At 36.0% G+C, this 23,634-nt stretch overlaps 1 protein-coding gene across 2 annotated transcripts in view; it reads left to right on the forward strand.

The window, feature by feature from the left end:
* LOC114658728 (A disintegrin and metalloproteinase with thrombospondin motifs 20-like) overlaps positions 1-23,634 on the forward strand; it is a 403,005-nt gene that overhangs the window by 239,168 nt on the left and 140,203 nt on the right. For both annotated transcript variants that reach the window (XM_028810774.2, XM_051919511.1), the window contains exons 18-21: positions 2,422-2,551; positions 4,054-4,180; positions 6,429-6,639; positions 10,593-10,757. In XM_028810774.2, coding sequence (XP_028666607.2) covers positions 2,422-2,551; positions 4,054-4,180; positions 6,429-6,639; positions 10,593-10,757 — 633 coding nt within the window. The remainder of the gene's footprint in view (positions 1-2,421; positions 2,552-4,053; positions 4,181-6,428; positions 6,640-10,592; positions 10,758-23,634) is intronic.

Genomic DNA, 23,634 nt, shown 5'->3' on the forward strand with positions numbered 1-23,634 from the left:
ATTGTGCACACAAGTATTAATAGAGTTTTGCATTGCCCCATAAAGTGATTGTTTTCAAGGGGGTGGCACTAATGGAGAAGGTATCACATTGCATGACAGATGCAGTCAAAATATAGAACCTTTTTATTGAACAAATTTTGCAAAAACAAACTATAATTTTGACAACATATTTTCAACCATACAAAGAGGCATTTAGACTTAGTAAAATATCCAGAAGTGCTTGTCAAAAATTGTATTGCACCGAATATGTCGTAGAAAAGGAATAAATAGTAAATATTTTTTGTAAACCAACTACACTTTCTGTTAATGTTAACAATCTCTATCCACTGACACGTTAAAGTGACTTTTTAAACAAGTTTATCATCATTAAACTGCATAATATTTAAACTAATAAATAATAACAATAAAATAAATAATAGTATTATTACTGATAGTTGCACTATTACTTCAAGACTTCAAGCCCAGGTGCAATACACAGTATTCACCAAATTAAAATAAAATAAAACAAGTGCAACTTGGTGATGACATCTTTACCAACTGAACCATCATTTAGGCAAACTGCATTAATATGGACCTTGCTTCAAGCTAAGCTATACTGGGAAGAAAAAAACAAACTATATGTCGAGAACAAAGTCAACATTTCCACTTTATTCTCGCCGTTTATGTCGAGATTAAAGTCGACATTTCCACTTTATTCTCGCCGTTCATGTTGAGATTAAAGTCGACATTTCCACTTTATTCTCATAGTTTACTTCATAATTAAAGTAGAATGTCGTAAACTAAACTTCTTCCTAAAATCAATGTTTAACCAATTACTTAATTTACCCCGTCATAAATTAATGCAGCATATTAAATGCTTTGTGTTACGTTCCCCGACCCAGTGGTTAATCACTATGCTTCTTAAACTGACTTCCTCCGCACTAAGAGAAGACAGCGATCACCATACAGAATCCATTCACTTCATGATATTCCTGCTTTCTGAAAATTTAGAATACTAAGATATATACTTGATATCATTTTCATGATGAAATGCATTAAAGCAGGTATTACACATGCACAGTAGTGAGGCAGTAGTGCTGCTCCCTCGCAGTAAGGGGTCCCCAGGTGTATGTTCACTGTAGAGAACTTTATGGCAGGTGTGACGAGGCTCCAAAAAACTGGATGTATGAATAGCTATCGCACAGGTTTAACTTAAATATTGTGTAAATGTTGGATTTGTGATCTGCTGGTCGGAGACACGAACACAGAATTCAATGCACGTTCTTCTGAGCGGGCAATCTTTATTGCATGCATGCTGTCTCTATCTGACGTACCAAAACCCCAATTCCTATCCTTCCTTTTTCTTTCACCACATAACCAATCACCACACGATAAACGTCTTTGTGAAATTAAAACTAGTTATAAACTTAGCCCACGGAGTGTTCATAACTTTAAAAATATCTTCGTTATACATGTTTAATTATGCCATCCATTCAGAGTTGCGCCCATCTCTGAACGAGTCGCCAGCACATTAAATATTCATTTTACGATGAAGTTTAGTTTACGATGTTCTACTTTAATGACAAATTACGAGAATAAAGTCAACATGTCGACTTTATTCTCGTCATAAGCGTCAAGATTAAAGTGGAAATGTCGAGAATAAAGTCAACATGTCATCACACTATTACACAGTACCCAGGTACATTACACTGTATTGAAAACAAATAAAACAAGTACAACTTGGCTTGCAGTATTATCCAGTAGTATAGAAATAGTATTTACACATCTGACCTTTTAAAACTAAAGCATCTCCAGGCGACAGACGTGGCTCTCTGTCCATTTTCACCGCGCGGCATACCTATGCTACCGCCCACTATTTGGTGGTGTAGCAGTGAAAAAGGTCCCCACTTGAACAGTTTCCCGCTGCGCCACGTTCCGAACGTCGTTTAAGCAATTTAAACTGGTGTTACGGTATAAGAAAAATCCATATCATAAAAAAATAAAAAACGTGTTTTGGTATGAACCGGTATACCGCCCAGCACTAATATATATACACAAATATCTTGTTACACTAATTAGTTTCCTGAAACATCCAAAATACTGAACAAAATGGATGGTTGAAAGAAGTGATTTTTACAAACTTCAGTGCCTAATGATTTATAGAAATTCATAATTTTGTGTAAATTAAATTAAAACATTGTAAAATGTATAGGACTAGCTGATCTGTAAGTAGTGATTCAATACATACTAGAGGATCATCATCAAACATGAATTTGACATTAGTTTTGGCAGTGCAGTTGTCTTTTCTCAATTAGTCATAGACATTGTGGCAAATACTATTTTTTTTGATGGTGGAATGCTATGGTGACCATGAAAATGTATCAATTAATGGCTGAATCTTTTCTTCATCATTTGTTAATATTACTTATTTGTCTTATTAAGGTTTTAAGTGTGGGAAATTTACACAACCCTGATGTGCGATACTCCTTCAACATACCAATTGAGAACCAGAAGGATCAATTTGCTTGGGATGTTTATGGATCATGGCAAGAATGTAATAAAATGTGTCAAGGTAAGCAGTTTCATGTGCTAATTAACTAAGCAATTAACTAAGCAACCCTAACCATAATTTTCTCATAACATTTGGCTACAGTGTTGGCAAGTTCTTGCAGGAGCTTTCATTTCCAGTAATAACAAATCTTGCTTCAAATGCAGCTATACTCCATGAACAAAAGAAAAGAAGCCTAATGGTCTTAAGAAACTTAGAGAATGCAGAATGCAATGTGTTACATGATTTTTTTTTGCTTCTGGTTAATTAATATGGAACTTTGCTCAGTATTTGAGAATTGAATGGTTTAATAATTCACTGAAAAAACAAAATGTTAATTATCAGCATGCAGCGCACACTAATTTAGTCCCATGCATTTTAAATAATAATATTTAACTGTTATGTCCCTGACAAATCCTGTGCCAGTAATTCTTTTGTAATTGACTACACAGAACAGTAGAAAAGAATCATAATTAATTAATCATAACTAAAGCAACCAGGAGATTAATCATAACTAAAGCAACCAACAGCATGTTGTAACCAGGAAGTCAAAAACCAATAACCAAGACTCAATAGAGTGCGGTAATTCTAAAAAAAAAAAAAATTCTTCAAAAGAACAAAGGAATCAAAGTTTGATGATTTGGGGTTCATCCAATCAAGAACAAAGAGTAAGTTCATGATGTGACCATTATACTGTTGACCTAGAAATGTTAAAATGCTGCAAGTTTCCAGTTGACCCTGCCTAGCAATAGCATAGCAACTGTCCACAAATACTCCTCAAAATGGCAGCGTCCATAAGAAAAACAAAATGGCGTCACCGGAGTGCACCAGTTTTTTCAGCAATGTTATAAATGTATTAGACACCAAAATAGATGTGACCACAAAATTACTTGATTTCTAAAACAACTTAAACAAAATCTAAATAATTTTTGAGGTCAAGGAAAATGTATAAAATAATTAGAAACAATAGTCTGACTGTGACACATTTAGAGGCAACTGAAGGCCTATGGTTACCTGTATATCAGTAGTCAAATAGAGCAACTTTTAGCCATTTGTGTGTGTAACCAAAGTGGAACCCAGGAAGTGGTTCTATAACTTGCCTGGAAGTTAACTCATCATTGGGGTTTGAATTCGCATTAAGATCCAGAATCTAGATTCTAGATTCAGAATCTAGATTTGGGGTGAAGATTCACCTTTGGGAAGACGCCTAGGTCAAATGACAAAGAGATGATGAGAGAGGAGGAGCTTAATGGTACTTTGAATTAGTCTAATGGGCAAATCTCCCCAGTGGGTAGATTGTTTTACTCAGGCCCAGACAGGGTGCAGAATTTTATTTTGTCTAAAATTGAGTTATCTTTTTGTATACTCCTTTCTTTATTCTATATTGTGTGCTTTATTTCTAATTAAAAGGGCAATTTTTGATACTTCTAGCATTTATCTGAATATAGAGGGTTTTGGTGGTATTGTATTATTTTGAAGTCTATTCTTTTTTTTTCTTTTTAAAAAATTTCATGTTACTCTATAAGGAGAAAAGAAACAAAAAGCAATTTGTATCCGCAAAAATGATCACCTTGTTGTTTCTGATCAAAGATGTGAAAATCTGCCCCTACCAGCTTTGGTCACAGAGCCCTGCAACTCAGATTGTGAATTAAGGTAAGCAAATGACCAGCAGTGTGAGAAATTAGAATTTGTTCTAAATTTCCTAAGTGATTGTACAGTTAAAACTGTAAAAAACATTTTTTTGCTTGGATTTGAATTTATTATTATTATTATTGTAAAATATATATGAACAGTACATTGAAAAAGTATAATGTGTTAAGTCTTATTTTCAAAATATGGCATAACTATTCTTTCTGTTCTTTACTGTATTTTTACCTTATACCATTTCTGCGAATGGCACCTCCACAAGCTCCACTAAAATGAAATGATTAGCAGATTACTTTCTAAAAAAAATTATGATCTTCAAAGCTTATATGGTATATCACTGTTTATAAGCAATTTTCCTAATTTGTGTGAAAATACATTAGCTATTACAATTGTAACCTATGTGCGAGTAATGTAGACTACAAAATGTAAGGTTACTGCTTTAGATTGTCCCCCTTCACCCCGCTGACACACAGTGAGACCCTGGCCAAGACATAAAGTGTCTGAGTACATCAGCTGTAAAATTTTGTAAGCCACTGTAATACAAAGATTTGATTTGTGTCACTTTGGAGTAAAGACTCTTCTAAACTCTTCTGTTTTAGAGAGTTTTTTTCCCACTTAGTAAAAAATGTAGTTTTTTTAAGAGATGTTTTTGCTGAATAAATAAAATATAAACCTAAACAAGCAAATAAAAAGTATTAATAATGTTTAGAGTACGGAAGGTAGCATTCAGACTTAGAGTACTTGTATATATTTACAACAAATTCATTTAGCATATGTAAACACACTTGGTCTGTTAAATAAACTATAAAATCAAGCAGTTTCAGTGATTATCATTAACAAAGCACGACAATGTAATGTTCATAATCATTCAAATTCAGACAATGGATGGTGGTCAAAGAGGAAAAAAAATAAATAAATAAAAACTCCTGTTACTTTAGTTTGCAACATTTCCATAGAAAATAGCTGTCAGAGGGGTCCACAGTTGGTTATGACAGAGTCATTGGAAAGGTTAGACAGTGAAGTTCTGATGACCTAGGATGTCTGGTGTGACACCACTTTAAATATCCATGAATTAGTGACATCCTAGTATGAGTCAAATGCCTATTCCTGGCAATGCCCAGGAATTAAAGAAGAGTACAAAACAGTATCATTGCATTAACTTTGAAAATGATAAACATGAAAAAATAAGTGTTGTACATGTAAAAATTGGACAGCAAGTTTCCAAGAAAAAGAAATTAAGATTCTTGATTCAGCCCTTCCTCCTAAGGTGTGGATTCTAGGCTTTTCAGAAAGCAATCTATGAAACCAGCATGAACATTCAAAGCTGACTCCTGTGAACATTTTTCATGACCATAATCCTGCCAATGAAACAGATAGTATAATCAGCAGCCTCCACTCTTTGAATCTAAAATCTGTTGAACTTTATATTCAAGATCACCTTCTACTTGAAATGGAAGTGGTATTTTGTTAATAATTAACTGTTAGACCAAACTGGCTTTAACTGTAAAATTTAAAAAGAATTTCAAAATGTATGTGCAATTTGTATTAAACTGGGACCAGTAAAGCCAAAACCAAGCCTCCAGAATTCAACATTTAAAGTGGATATCACACATTGTGAGCCATAACTTTTCTTCTGCGTTACTCTTTCAAAACAGCAAAGTTTTTGGCAAAAAGCACCTGTTATCAGCCTGTTCGTTGTAAACTAATTCCACTTTCTTCTAGGTAATGTCAGATTGCTTATATAATCCAAAAAGCAGGTAAAGATGAACAGGGGGAGTGTAGGAAAAACAATTGTCTTTGTATTTCAAAATTGCTACATATACTGTTTGCTTTTTAAAAATTATATTTTGAAACTAGGCCGTTATGTCTACTGCAGTGGTATCTTAAATATCCCTGCATTGGTAACTTCTTGTGAAACAACACAATTCATGTGCCTTGAAATAATGAATTCAAGTCAGAAGCTAGTCTTTTAATGCAATAAAATCATCTGTAATTTGTCTTCAGTATTGAAAATACAGATAAATTACTGTAAACTGCTATTAGTAATGCTAGTGGAAATAATTAGTATGATATATTGATAGTATGATTTCCATTATGCTTTTTTTCCAGAAATTTAAAAAGGTAATGTGCACACTTGAGGTTCATTACTTTCTTACTGTATTTACAGGTATTTAACAAATATTAAATTGATACTTAGGGTATCATTCTTAAATTTGCGTGTTTGCAACACATTCTAAATACTTTTTCCTTCCAGATGGAATGTAGTTGGTAAAAGTGAATGCTCATCAAAATGTGGCCCAGGTTATAAAACTCAAGACATTCAGTGCATGAAGTACAGTGTTTCAAAGTCACAGAGTGAGCCAGTGAACAGCAGATTTTGTGGCGACCAATCTAAACCTCCAGTCAGAGAGGCTTGTCATGGGGACTGTCATTTGACTAGCTGGCATTATTCATCATGGTCACAGGTAAGGTCTAAATAAAAAAGAGAAACTCAAGTGAAGAATTGCAATGTCAACCTAAATGCCAAAAGGGTACTAGCTTTTTTACTGTATCAGTAGTACCGAGTGCAGGTGGACATATTATTTTGGAAGGCACAATAATACATGAAAAAAACTCCACAAAAAATTACTCACAGTTCCACAGCACTGCTTTCACACATTTCCAAAAAAACAGTAGATGTCATCTTTGGATATTTTTTGGTAGGAGAACCATGGTTGTCATACTCATATAAAAAAAAAAAAAAAAAAAGAAAAGAAAAACACACTTTCGTTATTGGCAGATTTACAGTAATCCCTCCTCCATCGCGGGGGTTGCGTTCCAGAGCCACTCGCGAAATAAGAAAATCTGCGAAGTAGAAACCATATGTTTATATGGTTATTTTTATATTGTCATGCTTGCGTCACAGATTTGCGCAGAAACACAGGAGGTTGTAGAGAGACAGGAACGTTATTCAAACACTGCAAACAAACATTTGTCTCTTTTTCAAAAGTTTAAACTGTGCTCCATGACAAGACAGAGATGACAGTTCCGTCTCACAATTAAAAGAATGCAAACATATTTTCCTCTTCAAAGGAGTGCGCGTCAGGAGCAGAGTCTGTCAGAAAGACAGAGGAAAGCAAACAAATCAATAGGGCTGTTTGCTTTTAAGTATGCGAAGCACCGCGGCACAAAGCTGTTGAAGGCGGCAGCTCACACCCCCTCTGTCAGGAGCAGGGAGAGAGAGACAGAGTTTGTTTTTCAATCAAAAATCAATACGTGCCCTTCGAGCTTTTAAGTATGCGAAGCACTGTGCAGCATGTCGTTTCAGGAAGCAGCTGCACAAAAGATAGCAACGTGAAGATAATCTTTCAGCATTTTTAGACGAGCGTCCTTATCGTCTAGGTGTGCGAACAGCCCCCCTGCTCAATCCCCCTACGTCAGGATCAGAGAAAGTCAGCACAAGAGAGACAGAAAAGTAAGCTGGGTAGCTTCTCAGCCATCTGCCAATAGCGTCCCTTGTATGAAATCAACTGGGCAAACCAACTGAGGAAGCATGTACCAGAAATTAAAAGACCCATTGTCCGCAGAAATCCGCGAACCAGCAAAAAATCCGCGATATATATTTAAATATGCTTACATATAAAATCCGCGATGGAGTGAAGCCGCGAAAGGCAAAGCGCGATATAGCGAGGGATTACTGTATTCCATTATTGTCAGGAAGAGTTGTAATTGTTTCACTTGTACATGGCATGATGAATTAGTTCTTAATACCATGACCTGATTGGATGTCTACTGATGTTAGTGTGACATCCATCCATCATTTTTAACTGGCATATACAGTTCATGTCATGGAGGAAACTGCACCACCTGAAATACTGGCAATTGTAGCAAGTAAGGGGCTATTTGACTTGTGTACACTGGCGATGAAATGAGCTCATCCATTTTTTAATATCAAAATAAAAATTATTTAGTGTTTCGATGCCTTGATGCACAAAGCATGTCTCTACAGTAATATGACATGTACTCATGTATGTTAAATGAACTGGATAGCAGAGACACACAGTTTCGGCAATATGGGTAAAACAGTTTACTGAATATGAGTCTAGAGATGCAAACTAGTATTCATGAGTATAACCCAAAAGTAATAAATTCACATACAATATATCATAGATTTGAATGGTTCACTGGCGAATGTAATGTAGTTTTTCAGTTACAATTAAATTGATACAAGTAAAGCCAGTCCAGTAAACTTTCTATTTCTAAATTTGTACACATACTAGAAACTAACAAAGTCTGAATACTGAGCCAATAAACACTACTTATTGTACACACAGAATTACATTTTTCCACTGCTACGTAAAGCTCAGACAGAGAATGTCTGCTGCCCATTTGATTCATGTTTGTGTATGTATATATATATATAATATAGGCCTGGGAAAGTTAACGCATTAATTTTTGCAATTAATGTGGCCTGTCTAACACATTAAAAAATATTCTTGCATCCAGGGCCAGTGATGAGGCAATTGCATCAGGCACTGCTTTGATCAGGGTGGCAATTTCTTGTAATTTTTTTTTTTTTTACATTTCAAAACAATAATACAAAAAGGTTAAGTGCAAACCTAAAGAATTACATACATATCCAGTACCATATTTATATCCTATGTTTAAAAAAAATGAGAAATAAAATTTTATGTATAAGTTTCAAACTACATGTTTCACTACACCTTGCCACATGTCAGTACATGGTACTGGTATTCATTCCTTTAATTTATACATACTGTACTGACATCGGAGCAGGGGAGTGAGAAGAAGGGGGATTTGTGGTGCCTAACCTAATCTTTGTATACGCTATGTTGACGACACATTCGTCTTATTAAAAAGTGACCAGCTGAATGATTTTCACAACCACATCAACACAATATTTTCTGCAATCCAACTGATGCATCAATTTTCTGAACGTATCCATTGAAAAAGGTAACGACACCACCCTGATTACAGGTGTTTATCATAAGGAATATTATGCAGATAAAATATTACACTTTGCTAGCAATCACCCATCATCGCATAAACAGAGCTGTGTTAAGACTCTGTTCAGAAGAGTTCACACCCATTGTAATTCCAAGGAGACTAAAAAGAATGAAAGGCACTATCTTTTCCAACTGTTCACATCAAACGGCTACCAAAAGGCATTCATCAAATAATGCTTACATAGGAGATGCCAGAGAACCCAGCAAACAATCGACTACAACCTGACCCCACATCCCACTAGGCACACACCTCCTTATCATCATGGGGTATCAGAAGGTACAGCACATCTCCTGTCCAGATCAACCATCAAAATAGTGCACAAGCCTACAAACCCTGTGCACAGTCCTTTTTAATGCTTAAAGTAGGAAATCAGCAGCAGGGACACAGAATGTGGTTTATAGCATACCATGTGATTCATGTCCAGTGGTATGCATGGGACAAACGTCAAAAACATTTCACACACATATACAGGAACATTGCAATGCAGTCAGAGGAAAGGACCCATAGTCTCTGATTTACACACATAAAAGTCGATCAGACATACATTTAAATGGGACTCAGTGCAAGTAAAATTCAAGGCTAATACTAAAAGTGCTAGAGAACGTGGCAATCCAATTAAAACATCGTTAACAGACATTTGGACATGAGCCCAGCATATGCAGACTTGAAAAAAAGAAGATGCACATAATAAATAAGATTTTATGACCAACACCCTCTGAACCCCACCTCATCAATCCCTCCCCCACCCCCCACATGCACCTATCCTTCCCTCCTTATTTGCTATATATTGCCTTGCATTCCTGTAAGTCTAATCATTTTCCACTGATGATTATTCCTGATAGGAGTCAAAAGCTTAGGAATAAAAAACTATTTGGAAATATGTGATTTATTTTCCCCCTTTGTGGATTTCCAGCTACAAATATGCAAACCCTATCACAGACATTCACTTCCATATATATATATATGTATGTATATAAATATTTGCCAGATAATTGTGCGTATAGAAATTGCAATACATTCAGTAGTTTGCTATATAATTTTGTCTATAGCACTGGTATGTGAGACTCATAATGCAAAATGTGTTCAAGTCTTCCTAAGATTCATGGTGAGGCATCAGTCAAAAATAGGTCATTCACTATGTAATTTTTAAAAGTTACTGCAAATAAAAGCAAAATATGCAGATCATTGATTAGTAGCCATGATTCTACGTGCAGTATGTACTGAATAACACATATTACTGGATTGTGTAAGCGATGATGGTAATAATGCATTGCATTCGATATGAACTAAGGAATCAATGTGAACACAAGAGTATCTGATCATCATCTTAATGTGTTTCTTGCTGTATATATTATTTTTATGAAAATGAAAACATACTCTCCTAGGTTATACCACACTTTGTTTTTTACAGTGTTCCAAGAGCTGCGGAAGTGGAACCAGGACTAGAGATTCTTACTGTATGAACAACCTTGGACGCCGTCTTGCTGAGCGAGAATGTAATGAGAAACAAAGGATTATGACTCAGACTTGCAATGATTTTGCCTGCCCTGAGTGGGTAACAAGTGAATGGAGTGAAGTAAGAAAAATGTTTTACCTTTCTGTTGTCATTATTCATTATTTTCTGAAAATAACTACATTATATAATTTTTGACAATTGACAGCAAGTGATATCAGTTAATTAAAATCTCTGGATTTCATTATAAAATAATTCTAAGAGAAATGAGTAGTGCAGAAATTTGGAAGGAAAGTGGGAAAGTTAGCATGTCCCCCAGTTCTAAATGTATGTTTCCATGTTTCCATCCAAGCATGGGGAAAAGAGTGACCGAGCATCACAAATATACTGCCAACCTGTTGCGGAAGGAAGATAGTGGGGTTCTTTGCAGTAATAGCTCCTAGCATCAGTGTTAACAGGGTGACTTTAAAACTATAAAGAAAGCATTACTAAATTTGAAAGAAATAAGAATGCCAAAATTATTTTATCATTTAAAGCAGCATCACGGTATACTCTTAAATTGTATATGAGTAGGGGTATGTGTATGAGTGTGTCCTGTGAAGGTTCATTCCCATCCAGTGTTTAATGATGCTGTCATTTTCTATTAAATTAGTGTGTAAGGGTCTTAACTTAGTGCAGATTCAGAATGCTATAACAAGTTCGCAGACAAAATCAATTTAAAATCTTTTCAAATTGCTAATTGCATAATTCAGAAACATAAAGATATAGACTAGTTAAAATATGGAAAAACAAAGCAATTTCAAATGAATGACATAAAAGGAGCCTCACCATATATATGTTAATATTACTTTGAGATATAACCAGTTAACAACAGAAGAAAGGAAAAAACTCCAGACAGCAACAGCCATACAGAATCTAGTGAAGAGGGATCGTGAACGTTATAGATGCATTATACACAGCTTATCAACAGCTCTAATCAGGACACACTATTCTGTAGTGGTGAGTCTTCAGTCTAGCTTGAAAACCTGAAACCAAAAGGGCATCTTTTATACAAGAAGGAAGATTGTTCCACAGATTTGGGACCATGGTAGCTAAAAGCTTGACCTCTCACTTTTTTTTTATTATCCTTGGAATCTTTAGTAAACTGGCATGCTGAGATCTTCAAGCACATATTCTAGGTTGTATATCATGATAAGTTCAGGTACAGTAGATAAGTGTGGTCCAGACTTGATATGTTATATAAATAGTCCTAAGCTTACTGTATATGTTAATCATTGTCAAGTCTTAAGAAGAGGGATTATGTGTTCATTCTTTCAGCTTCTAGTAATCATTCTTTCAGCAGTGTTTTGAAATAAATGAAAGTGGCATATAAATAACGTTTGAACTGCATGTGAATAATGCATTACAGTAGTCAATCCTAGTAGAAATAAAAGCATGAATTAATTTTTTAGTATTCCCACATATTTAGAAACCATATTAATTTTCCAAAATTCATAAGTTGAAAAAAACAGGTTTCAGGTAGTTTTGTAAAGTGTGTTTAAAAAAAGACTGTTTTCTATAATCGTGCCAAAAATGGTGTGCTGATTCAGTAAACTAATGTTTAAATCTACCAAGTTAAAAAGTGGCCGCCAAATATTGTTGCAGTCTGTATCATTTCCTCCAATAAATTCTGTTTCTATTTCTTCTATATTAAGAGATATACAGTTATCATTCATTTATTCTTTTGATTCAGTGACACAATTAATTAAGGACACTCTAGCAGAAGCTTAATTTGATCTGAAAGAAAGGTGTAGCTGAGTACCATCTGAGTAAAAATTAATGTTTTGCTTTTTTAATAATAATTCAAGGGAAGCATGTAAAGTGAAAACAGTAAAAGTGTGAGTACTGAGCACTATGGGACACCATATTTAACTTCTGAATATAATGACAAAGTATAGTCAATATGGTTCGGTGGCAACTGGGTGACAGTCAACTCGGCGAAAAGACAACTCGGCGAAAGGGCAACTCAGCGAGAAGACTACTCGGCAAAAGACAAGTTGGCAAAAGACAATTCGGCGAAGAAACAATTTGGCGAAATACAACTCGTCGACATCCTTTGCCAGTTAGGTAATAGATAGGTTCAAAGAGATTTTTTAATTATATTTAAATGACAACGTGATTTAAAATATTGAAAATAAATTTATGTAATTGACGAACGAACTTTATTCTGCAGATGGAACAAACTCTATCTTGCATTATCTTCTGCATCCAAAATTGCTAATCCTTTATATAAATTGTATTGATTGTAATCGTATGATAACGATATTTAGAATACAAGAGGTGACCTGCGAGTACAGCTTAAGGAATATCTTTACTCTCAACGTATTGGGAGTCTCATAAAGCTGGTGATTCTGTGGATTTTCCGGCACCCTACGTTGTCATTTAAATATCATTAAAAAATCTCTTTGAACCTAACTATTACCTAACTGGTAAAGGATGTCGGCGAGTTTTCTTTTCGCCAAGTTGTTTTTCGCCGAGTTGTCCTTTCGCCCAATTGTCCTTTCGCCAAGTTGTCCTTTCGCCGAGTTGTCTTTCGCCAAGTTGTCCTTTCGCCGAGTTGTCTGTCGCCCACTTGTGTTTTCACCGAGTTGTCTGTTGCCGAGTTGTCTTTTCACTGAGTTGTCTGTTGCCCAGTTGCCCCTGAACGAGTCAATATATTTGCTGTAAACAATGAAGTCAATTTGTGTATGAAGTAATCTATACAAGGACGGTGACAGAGAGTCTCACATGAATTTCCAGCCAGTGTAACATAATGTATTGCACTACAATAACTAAGAGTCAATAAGATATGGACCATGTGACTCTTGGTGGTTGGAAAAATGTGCATTTAGGTACTTCTCTGGGGCTATTTGTTATCCATAACCCTAACCCCAGCCATCAACACAGTTTTCCATACAATTCCTGGTAATTTAAGCACTTTGTTTTACTTACCCTTCATCAGAAATTCCAGTGGTGCCTAAGACAAAATCCTATTGTTAGGCTTCTAACCAGCTGAAGTAAACTCTCCACACTAAGGCATCCTCAGGTAAAGATGCATGCAAGAGTAATATGACTGCCATCTATGAGGATGTAAAGAAAGTTGTTGTGGACAAATGTGTTGCCACAGGAAACTTCATACACCAAAGCTTTGAAGAAGAAGAAAAACACAATACAACACAATTTAACTGAGACCAAAGAATAAAAAAAATTGGTTAACATGACAAATGGATTCAGACTTAAGAATGCCAAGCTCTATGCATAACCTCCATAGAGAATATTCTTATAAAGATTGTTTTGCATTTATTTTTTTTGCATTTATTATTCTTCTTGTTCATGCAGAATGTTATCTGCATTTTATATCATTTCATTATTTTTTGTATGATTTTGATTAGCAATTTGTTCTTCACAGCCGGTGTCATCTTGAAGATTGTTTGTGGTTTCTACGGCCATTTTGTGATAAGTAATGCATCTGCTTTGCTGTCACATGATTCCAGGAAATTGTGTATCATGATGTCACTTCCAGGAAGTATATATGATGATGGCACAATCCTCCTCCTCCTGTCCAAGATTTTGGATTTTTAAAAGAAACAAACTTTCCAGGTTTCATTTTGTTTGTCATATACAAACTATACATACAGTATAATAAGTAGTGAAATGTTTAGTTGCTCAACTGTGCCCTGAGACAAATACTGTATAAAGAGACAGTGTAGATGTCCTGGAGGTTATTGAGTGCATTCTTCAAAAGCAGTCTGTTACAGCATGGTCAGAATGGTCCGAGAAAACAAACAAAGGATAGAGGTTCATTTTGTAAACTACTGAATTTACATACAGTGTCAATCAATGCATACATTTTACTCTGGTTGGTTCATTGGTTTACACCCAAATGATTTATATAAACTAAAGTCTGTTATATTATATTCTGGTTTTTCTTATACTTTTGAGTTGCGCCACCATCCTTGTAATTCCTGTGCATATAACAATTGTCCATTCTTGTTATAGGACATCTGCTGATTTCTTAAACATCTCTTAGTCATCCATCAGGACATTTTGTATATTACATTCAGCCTATCTTCTGGTACATTATTTACTTGACCATCTTAGTATCTTTCCTAAACCATTTCTTATATCTCGATGTATATTTTGTTGTTCACTTGACCTTTATCTGGTTTCCTGGTGGGCCTGAATAGGTTTCTGACATGTTACCCTAAAATTATTCTTCCACGTGTGATTATTGTAGCGCACCTGAAACTCTTGGATCTTATGCTAATAATGATGGCAAATTTTGCTTCTTTTTTCTAAAGATGGGTTGAAGAAAGATCACTTTATTTGCTGATCGCTGATTTTGCACTGTGCCTCTGTCCTAGCCTTCATTCTTACCAAAACTCTCCAATTGAAGTTTAAATTTCAAAGATTTCATATGTAGGATTCCTCCAATTCCTCCTGATTTCTTTTTCTTGTCATCAGAATCAACTGATACAGACATTTTTATCTTTTAAGCATTTTTGCTCAGCTTCTGCCTCACCTGAAGTATATAAATTTCACATTCCATATTAATGTGTTATCTTGGTATTATGTACAATTATAATAAACTAAGCACCATGAAAGTTTTTTTATTTTAAACTTCTATCCAAAACAGATACATATAATATATATGGCATTGACAAAAAAAAGCTAAACAAAATGCACGTTTAATTCACATTCCAAAATTCTAATAAAAGCTCTCTTGTTAATTCCAGTGTTATTCCCGTTAATAAAAGCCAAAATGTAACATGATGTTAATGGAAAAATAATTATTTTGTTAAGTAAAGCTAAAATAAAAATGAAAATGTGTCTGAAAACTGGAACTAAACACAAATAATAAAATACTGTAACAAAAACTAAAACAAACCACATTTTCTGCAATTGTAGTTTTTATTTTTACTACACTAGTCTTTGAGCGTAATGTACAGTAGACCCCCGCAAAGTCGCGGTTCAGGGTTCGCGGACTCGGTCGCTCGCAGATTTTTCCCTTAGAACCTAACTATTGTTAGCAGAAAGCGCAAATATCCTCCACAGTTTTTTATGGCTTTTTTCGTGGCAATAATGTGCTGTAGAGAGAACAGGAAACAACTGCTGAGGGAAATGCAGTTTGGGAAGGTGAAAGTAGCCAATCCAAGAGCGTTATTCATTTCTCCTTGCTGCTGAATGACTGCTGTCCTGTGACGTGTCTCCAGCTGAGTGGGTTTACCACCACTGAGGGAAATGCGGTTTGGGATGTTGAAAGTAGCTAGTCCGAGAGCGTTATTCATTTCTCCTTGTTGCTGATTGACTGCTGCCATGTGACGCGTCTCCAGCTGAGTGTCCTTGTGCTTTCCTTTTTGTTATTGTATTCATTTTGTTATTCTTAAACGCACAAGATGTCACCGAAATGCCCTTCACCTTCTAAGGCTTCTTTCACTGAGCCTAACTGCCAGAAGAAGTTTAAAACACTCCAGGAGAAGGTTGAACTACTGGATTTGCTCCGGGATCTAAAAAGTTATGCTGTAGTAGCTTGCCACTATGGCATTAATGAAAGCACCGCACGCTACATAAAGAAGAACGAAGCAGCAATCTGGAGTACTGTATCTGAAAGTTTCTGTGATAATGCCAAAAAGGTAACGACTGTAAGGAATAAAAATATCGTCAGGATGGAATCTGCCTTGGCATTGTGGATCACCGACTGCAGGAAGAAGAACATCCCCTTGGACGGTAACATCATCCGTGAGAAAGCACGGAAATTGTACCAGCAGTTCGCTACAGGAGGCAATGTAGCAACTTCCCATCACAATGTTCCTGAAACCTATAAAGAAAAGCCAGCACAAAACCCCACCAGAAGAAGATCCGTCCAAACATACGACTCCTGAAGTGCCTAAAGAAGAGGCGCCACCCAAGGAGTTTTAAATCCTCTGCATCATACTGCACAGCTACTTCATCATCAATATGAGTACATCATTGGTGAGTACCCGTACATTTTACTGTATTTTAATTAAATTAAATTATTATGTATTTACTCTACTTATAACAAAGAAAACGACAGCGCATACCAAAGAAAATGCGCTTGCATGAATTACAGTACGTATAGTGGTAACATCGGTATATTACATTCTACCACCACGGAAGACATAGCAGTACAGTACTGTACAGTATACGGGTTTAAGTTTACATTCTGTTTTTAGGTAATGTATTAAGGTAATTTTGTAGGTAATGTATTAAGCTGAGTTTGCAATGAAATTAAAGTGCTTTGGTGGCATACTGAATTTAGGGTTTAAACTATAAAAATAGGCATTTAAAAGGCATTTTTTAACCACATCAAAAAGTCGCGTTTTTTCACAATTCGCGGGTGCTCTAGGAACGTAACCCCAGCGAATTTTGGGGGTGTACTGTACATGCAAGTGTAAAATTGCTGTTATACAGGTCAAATCCTGTTATAGTGAATATCAAAGTAACAAAATTTTCAGAATAATGAAAACTTTTTGCGGGCCCGCATACAAACGTTCATCATGTTAAACGAATTTTGCTTTAACAAAATGTTAATTTCATTATAACAACATTTTTTCAAGCAAAATTGTCCACCAAAGATAATAGTGCGATACAAAAAATACTTAACAATAGAATCCCTGAAGCCTATGAAAAAATTCCTAATCGCGGTCCACCTTAAATTACTTCGTATCTCTCCATCAGCGTCTTTTGTTTTGTAAAAGCACAAGCAGCATGCAGCCTGCTGTCCCATCCCCTTGACGGAGCTCAACTCGGGCAAAAAGTTCTCCCAGCTCAAGCCAAGGAACCTTATCTGCATGTGAGGTGTCTGGAGTTGTATAGGATAAATAATACAGTATATCATTATTTGGACTTCATGCGTGTTCTGTGTCTACGAAGATCTGGGTAAGTGTAGGTTGAAAGGAAATTCGAGGCAAGAAATGCTAAACACATACCTAAAGCAGAAATTTTTTTCATGTTATACTAATAATGACGTGAAGTGTATAATGTGTGAAGACTTTAGTCCAAATATCAAATAAACACGTGCGCTTTTATTCAAGAATATAAGCAAAGTAAAAAGAAAAATAACAATAATTGAATTTACATGTTGCTGTCAATGAGTTACAAACCCAAGCTCAAGTGCCAATTGACAGAGAGCTAATATGTATTCCTGGATGGTGCAGAGGTATGAGCTGCTGCCTTATAACCGAAATGTTTCAGGTTCGAGTCCCGGCGCTCCGTGTTTTGACTAGTGATTATCCATCCATCCATTATCCAACCTGCTATATCCTAACTACAGGGTCACAGGGGTCTGCTGGAGTCAAATCCAGCCAACACAGGGCACAAGGCAGGAAATAAACCCTGGGCAGGGCCCCAGCCCACCACAGACTAGTGATTATTATTACTACAATATAATAAAAACATACATTTTATTTGAATCTGTAACACCTGGTGTAAATTTTGGATACATGTAAAAGCTCTTTTTTTTATTATTCACTTTTATTCTCTCAGTGACGTTCACATGGTACAATTAAATGCCTGTCCCTCTCTGAGGTGATGCAGTTTATCTCCATTCTTTTCACAAGAACAGCGATGACCACAGTTGGTACTGTGATTGATGCCTGCTCAGAACTACAAATTGTAGAAGTGTGCACAGCAGCGCTGTGAAGAAGCTGACTGTTGTTACGATCCTGCCTTTGTCCAGTCTGATAGCGGTCATGGGACATTGTATCTTTGATTGCCGGTGCAACAAATAGTTCTGAGCAGGCATGTGAGAAACTGTCAGTTTATGCTGAAAGGAAAATTAAGAATACTAGAAAAGCTGATTCTGGAATGATTTGGGGGAACAAACTGAAGCAGCACTTCATAGCTCAAAATAAAAAGCACATACCCTGTACGCAAACTGTAATGTTGCCTACACACAGAGCACTTTTAGTGGTGAGAAAAGCGCTACATAAATGTAAAAAAACTGCATTATTATTATTACTATTAGTAGTGTAGCCAGAAATTTGTGGGTGAGTGGGCTTGTATGAAACTAGGCTGGTGAATAAAATTTTACCCATATAGGACGATTTATAGAACTTCACCATAAGCAGCTGAATAAGGGGATCCTCTAATTAAATCCTGCTCAGAAATGCACAAAACATGATGCACACACACAAATTCAAAGACTCAGCCACTAAAAGTTAAATGCAATTCTACTTGGCTATTATAAGAAGAAAACTAAACTTTCTGATGATAATGCAAAAAAACAAAATAAAACAAACAAACAAAAAATTTTCCTGTCATGATAGCACCCAAACTATAGACACTGTCAAGTGAGTGTTTTTTTCTCTCTCAAGCTCTCGCTCAGTTCAACTTTCTTAACCTGCATGATCTTAACAAACAGCAGGCCTATTACTAAAGTACACTAAGGGAATAAAACGCACGATGTATAAAAAGAAAAGACAGAGTCTTTGCATGTTTTATGATTGTACAGAATAGTGTTTAATATTACAGTGTACTATAAATTATGTAAACACTAGCAAAATACCCGCGCTTCGCAGTGGAGAAGTAGTGTGTTAAAGAGGTTATGAAAAAGTAAAGGAAACATTTTAAAAATAACGTAACATGATTGTCAATGTAATTGTGTTGTCATTGTTATGAGTGTTGCTGTCATATATATATATCTACTAGCAAAATACCCGCGCTTCGCAGCGGAGAAGTAGTGTGTTAAAGAGGTTATGTAAACATATATATACATAAACATATATACATATATATATATATACATATACACATCCACATATATATATACATATATCAACATATATATACACATACAGACACATATATATATATACATATTTGTATATCTACATATATATATACACATATATACATATACTTATTTGTATATCTACATATATATACACATATATACATATACATATTTGTATATCTACATATATATACACATATATACATATACATACATATCTATCTACATACATACACATATATCTATCTATCTATATATATATATATATATACACATACATACATATCTATCTATCTATATATATATATATAGCTGATTACCCAGTGGATTCGCTCACTGAGTGCAAGAGAAAAAAATAAAATGTATGTATAAAATAAGTTTAATTGCCAAATTTATTTTTCCACAAATAAAGGGCACTTACAATAACATAGAAATCAATATAAACAACATTAACATCATTATCATATGAGAATATGAAGTAATATATAAGAAGCACATTGCATATAAATATAAATTATTAAACAGTAAAATGTTCTTCTATAATACGCTACCGTGGCTATTCGTTTGTCTGTCCAGGATTTTAAATCACCTGTAGCTCGCAAACCGTTTCACCTATTGACTTGAAATTTGGTACACATATACTACGTCACGTCTACTATTTGCTTTCCCACACATATGAACAAATATATATATATATATATATATATATATATATATATATATATATATATACACATACATATACACACACATACACATATATACATATACATACATAGTGCGTTGCAACACGGGCTGCGATTGTTACATGGGAGGGAGAGGACAAATCACAGCTTCCCGCTTTCTAATCGGGCTTGTGATTGCTGCTTTGACGGATGCCCAGATCCCACAGTATTTCCCCTTAGGAGAGGCGTTAGGCAAGTGTAATTGAATAGCGGTGCTGCAAGTTATTGCTCTTTTTATCTTTATTTTATTTTATTGTAGAGTCAACTGACAGCTGCGCGCACCAGTGCGTGCGTGGCGGATGCGTACGGCTGACGTTTTCATTGTCTACCACCTCCGCTAATCATTCTTGAGGCAGATTGAAGACTTAAGTGCCAGCTTAACTGAAAAATTAAAGAAAACATACTAAGTTTTAAAAAAAATCAGTTTTAACGGGAAAAGATGCCGACGAAAGAAGAGAAGCAGCGGGACGCTAGGGTGAAGAGCTGCTCATTAAGCAGCAAGCTCATCAACCTCTGAGCAAACGAATGGTAAACGTACAGAGAAAGAGGATAAATACTATGAATGGTCATGTCAAGTATATTCACTCCACGTTATCGTGCAGTGCGCTGTTACTGGTATTTTGATAAAAGAATCTGAATAACATATAAGAAGCGTATAAATTATTAAACAGTAAAACATTAACATTTAAGAAGTAAAGATACATTGAGTACTACTGTAGTGCTTTCGGGTATAGTACATTTTTTGTTTGCCCATTACATGCATAAATGAATACATTTTTTGGTGTACCTACCCAAGAACACGCGACATGACCCGGCAGTTAAAAATTTATCGCTCCAGGAATTTTAACTCTGTTACAAAGTCATCTAATATGGTATTGCAAACGGCAGCGGGAGCGTTTCTATAAACTCAATTTAAACTTACTGTTTACACCGTGCTTTGAAGATGCATAGTATGCGACACGTGTTTCGCCGTAATTGTGGGCTCATTAGGAGTACACAGTCACTGCACTCCCTTACTGGAATCGATCCTCGGACGTAGAGGCGAAGCCCCTAACGTTGTGCTACAGCGTGTGGTTCGTTCATTTGACAGCATGTAGATCGGGGTAATTACATTGCAGGCATTCGTAGTCTGATTCACAATCTGATTGTATGGGTGGTTACCTACCAGGTAACGCTTGTGGTTGGTGAGCAAGTCGGCTAACTTCTGCCACGGTGCCCTCTTTCAGTTGCGAGAAGCAGATCATACAATGGTTGAAATAGTTTAATATATATAGCAAAATCACCGCGCTTCGCAGGGGCGAATATGGTATTGCAAACGGCAGCGTTTCTATAAACTTAATTTGAAGTTACGGTTTATACCGTGCTTTGTTTCATATTCTTTTCCTACTTTATCAATTGTGTAATGTGTTTTTTGAACAGGTTTGATTCATGGAAGTGATCACTCCTGCTGCGTTCAGTCACTTCACGTGAGCCGCTCTCTTGTGTGATGTTGCGATGTCCACGGGTTTATTTAATGTTAGCTAAGACCCCGGCAGTTAAAAGTTTCTCGCTACAGCAATTTTAACTCTGTTACAAAGTGATGCAAACTCTAGTTTATACCTCGTGTCTTCTCATTAAACTTGTATCTCGCGAATATGGCATTGCAAACGGCAGCGGGAGCGTTTCTATAAAGTTAATTTAAGGTTAGGTTTATACCGTGCTTTTTTATACCTCGTGTCTTCTCATTAAACTTGTATCTCGCGAATATGGTATTGCAAACGGCAGCGGGAGCGTTTCTATAAAGTTAATTTAGACTTACGGTTTACACCGTGCTTTTTTATACCTCGTGTCTTATGAAGATGCTTGTATGCGTCACTCACTCGCTTGTTATTGTTTCGCTGCCTTGTCAATTGTGTAATGAGTGTTTTCTTCAGCGCTCTTTGGGGCTCCTCCTTCTTTTCTACGTACTGAGTTCACAGTCAGTTCACGTGATTACGTGGGAGGCGTGATGACGCGACACGCAACTCAGTCTCCTACGGCCATCTTGCTGCCTTCCATTACAGTATATGGACAAAAAAGAGGTTCCAGTTATGACCATTACGCTTTGAATTTCGAAATGAAACCTGCCTAACTTTTGTAAGTAAGCTGTAAGGAATGAGCCTGCCAAATTTCAGCCTTCCACCTACACGGGAAGTTGGAGAATTAGTGATGAGTCAGTCAGTCAGTCAGTGAGTGAGTGAGTCAGTCAGTCAGTCAGTGAGGGCTTTGCCTTTTATTATTATAGATACTAATAAAAGGCAAAGCCCTCACTGACTCACTGACTGACTGACTGACTGATTCACTCATCACTATTTCTCCAACTTCCCGTGTAGGTAGAAGGCTGAAATTTGGCAGGCTCATTCCTTACAGCTTACTTACAAAAGTTAGGCAGGTTTCATTTCGAAATTCTACGCGTAATGGTCATAACTGGAACCTGTTTTTTGTCCATATACTCAAATGGAGGAGGCGGAGTCACGTATCACGTCATCACGTATTACGCCTCCTACGTGATCACGTGAAGTGAAAACAAGGAAGAGATTTACAGCACGAGTCAAACGCGGGAACGAAGGTAAATGATGTTAATTGTTGAGTGTCTTTTAATACTGTGTAACCATACATATTAACACATGTGCAATTAAACGTGTGCATTTACAGGGTGATTTCTCAGGCTTAAAAGCTCGCCTTTTATTAAAAAGGTAAATGCTGTTTTCATTCTGAAGGGCACAAACCACGTTAGATTTCATGCTCAAGAGTAAGCTCAGCACACAGCTTGGTCATATTACAACCGGAAGGGTGAACTGACAATATGGTATACAAAGAGATCCTTAAGAAATAATTATTGATTCATTTTCCCTCCGTTTAAAAAGGTTTACTTTTCTTCTTAATAAAAATTTTAAAGCGGTACTTCGCCGCTGCAAAGCGCGGGTATTTTGATATATATCAAAATATATCGCGTCATCACGCCTCCCATGTAAGCACGTGAACTGACCCGCTGCCGTTTGCAATGCCATATTCGCGAGATACAAGTTTAATGACAAGACACGAGGTATAAACGACAGTTTGGATCACTTTGGGACACAGTTAAAATTGCTGTGGCCAGAAACTTTTAACTGCCGGATCTTAGCTAACATTAAATAAACCCGTGGACATCGCAACATCACAGAAGACAGCGGCTCACGTGAAGTGACTGAACGCAGCAGGAGTGATCACTTCAATGAATCAAACCTATTCAAAAAACACATTTCACAATTGATAAGGTACGAAAACAATAGATAGATAGATAGATAGATAGATAGATAGATAGATAGATAGATAGATAGATAGATAGATACTTTATTAATCCCAATGGGAAATTCACAATATGAAACCGATTGTGGATTTCCGTACAGCCACTGAAACTTTGTGACGGCACGAGACTTCAGGTGACATGTCTGCAAAAGAACCTCATTCAGGCAACTATTTTTACTGGCGGTGGCTCAGGGGA

This window comes from Erpetoichthys calabaricus, chromosome 1 (genome assembly GCF_900747795.2).
Source record: "Erpetoichthys calabaricus chromosome 1, fErpCal1.3, whole genome shotgun sequence".
NCBI lineage: Eukaryota > Metazoa > Chordata > Cladistia > Polypteriformes > Polypteridae > Erpetoichthys > Erpetoichthys calabaricus.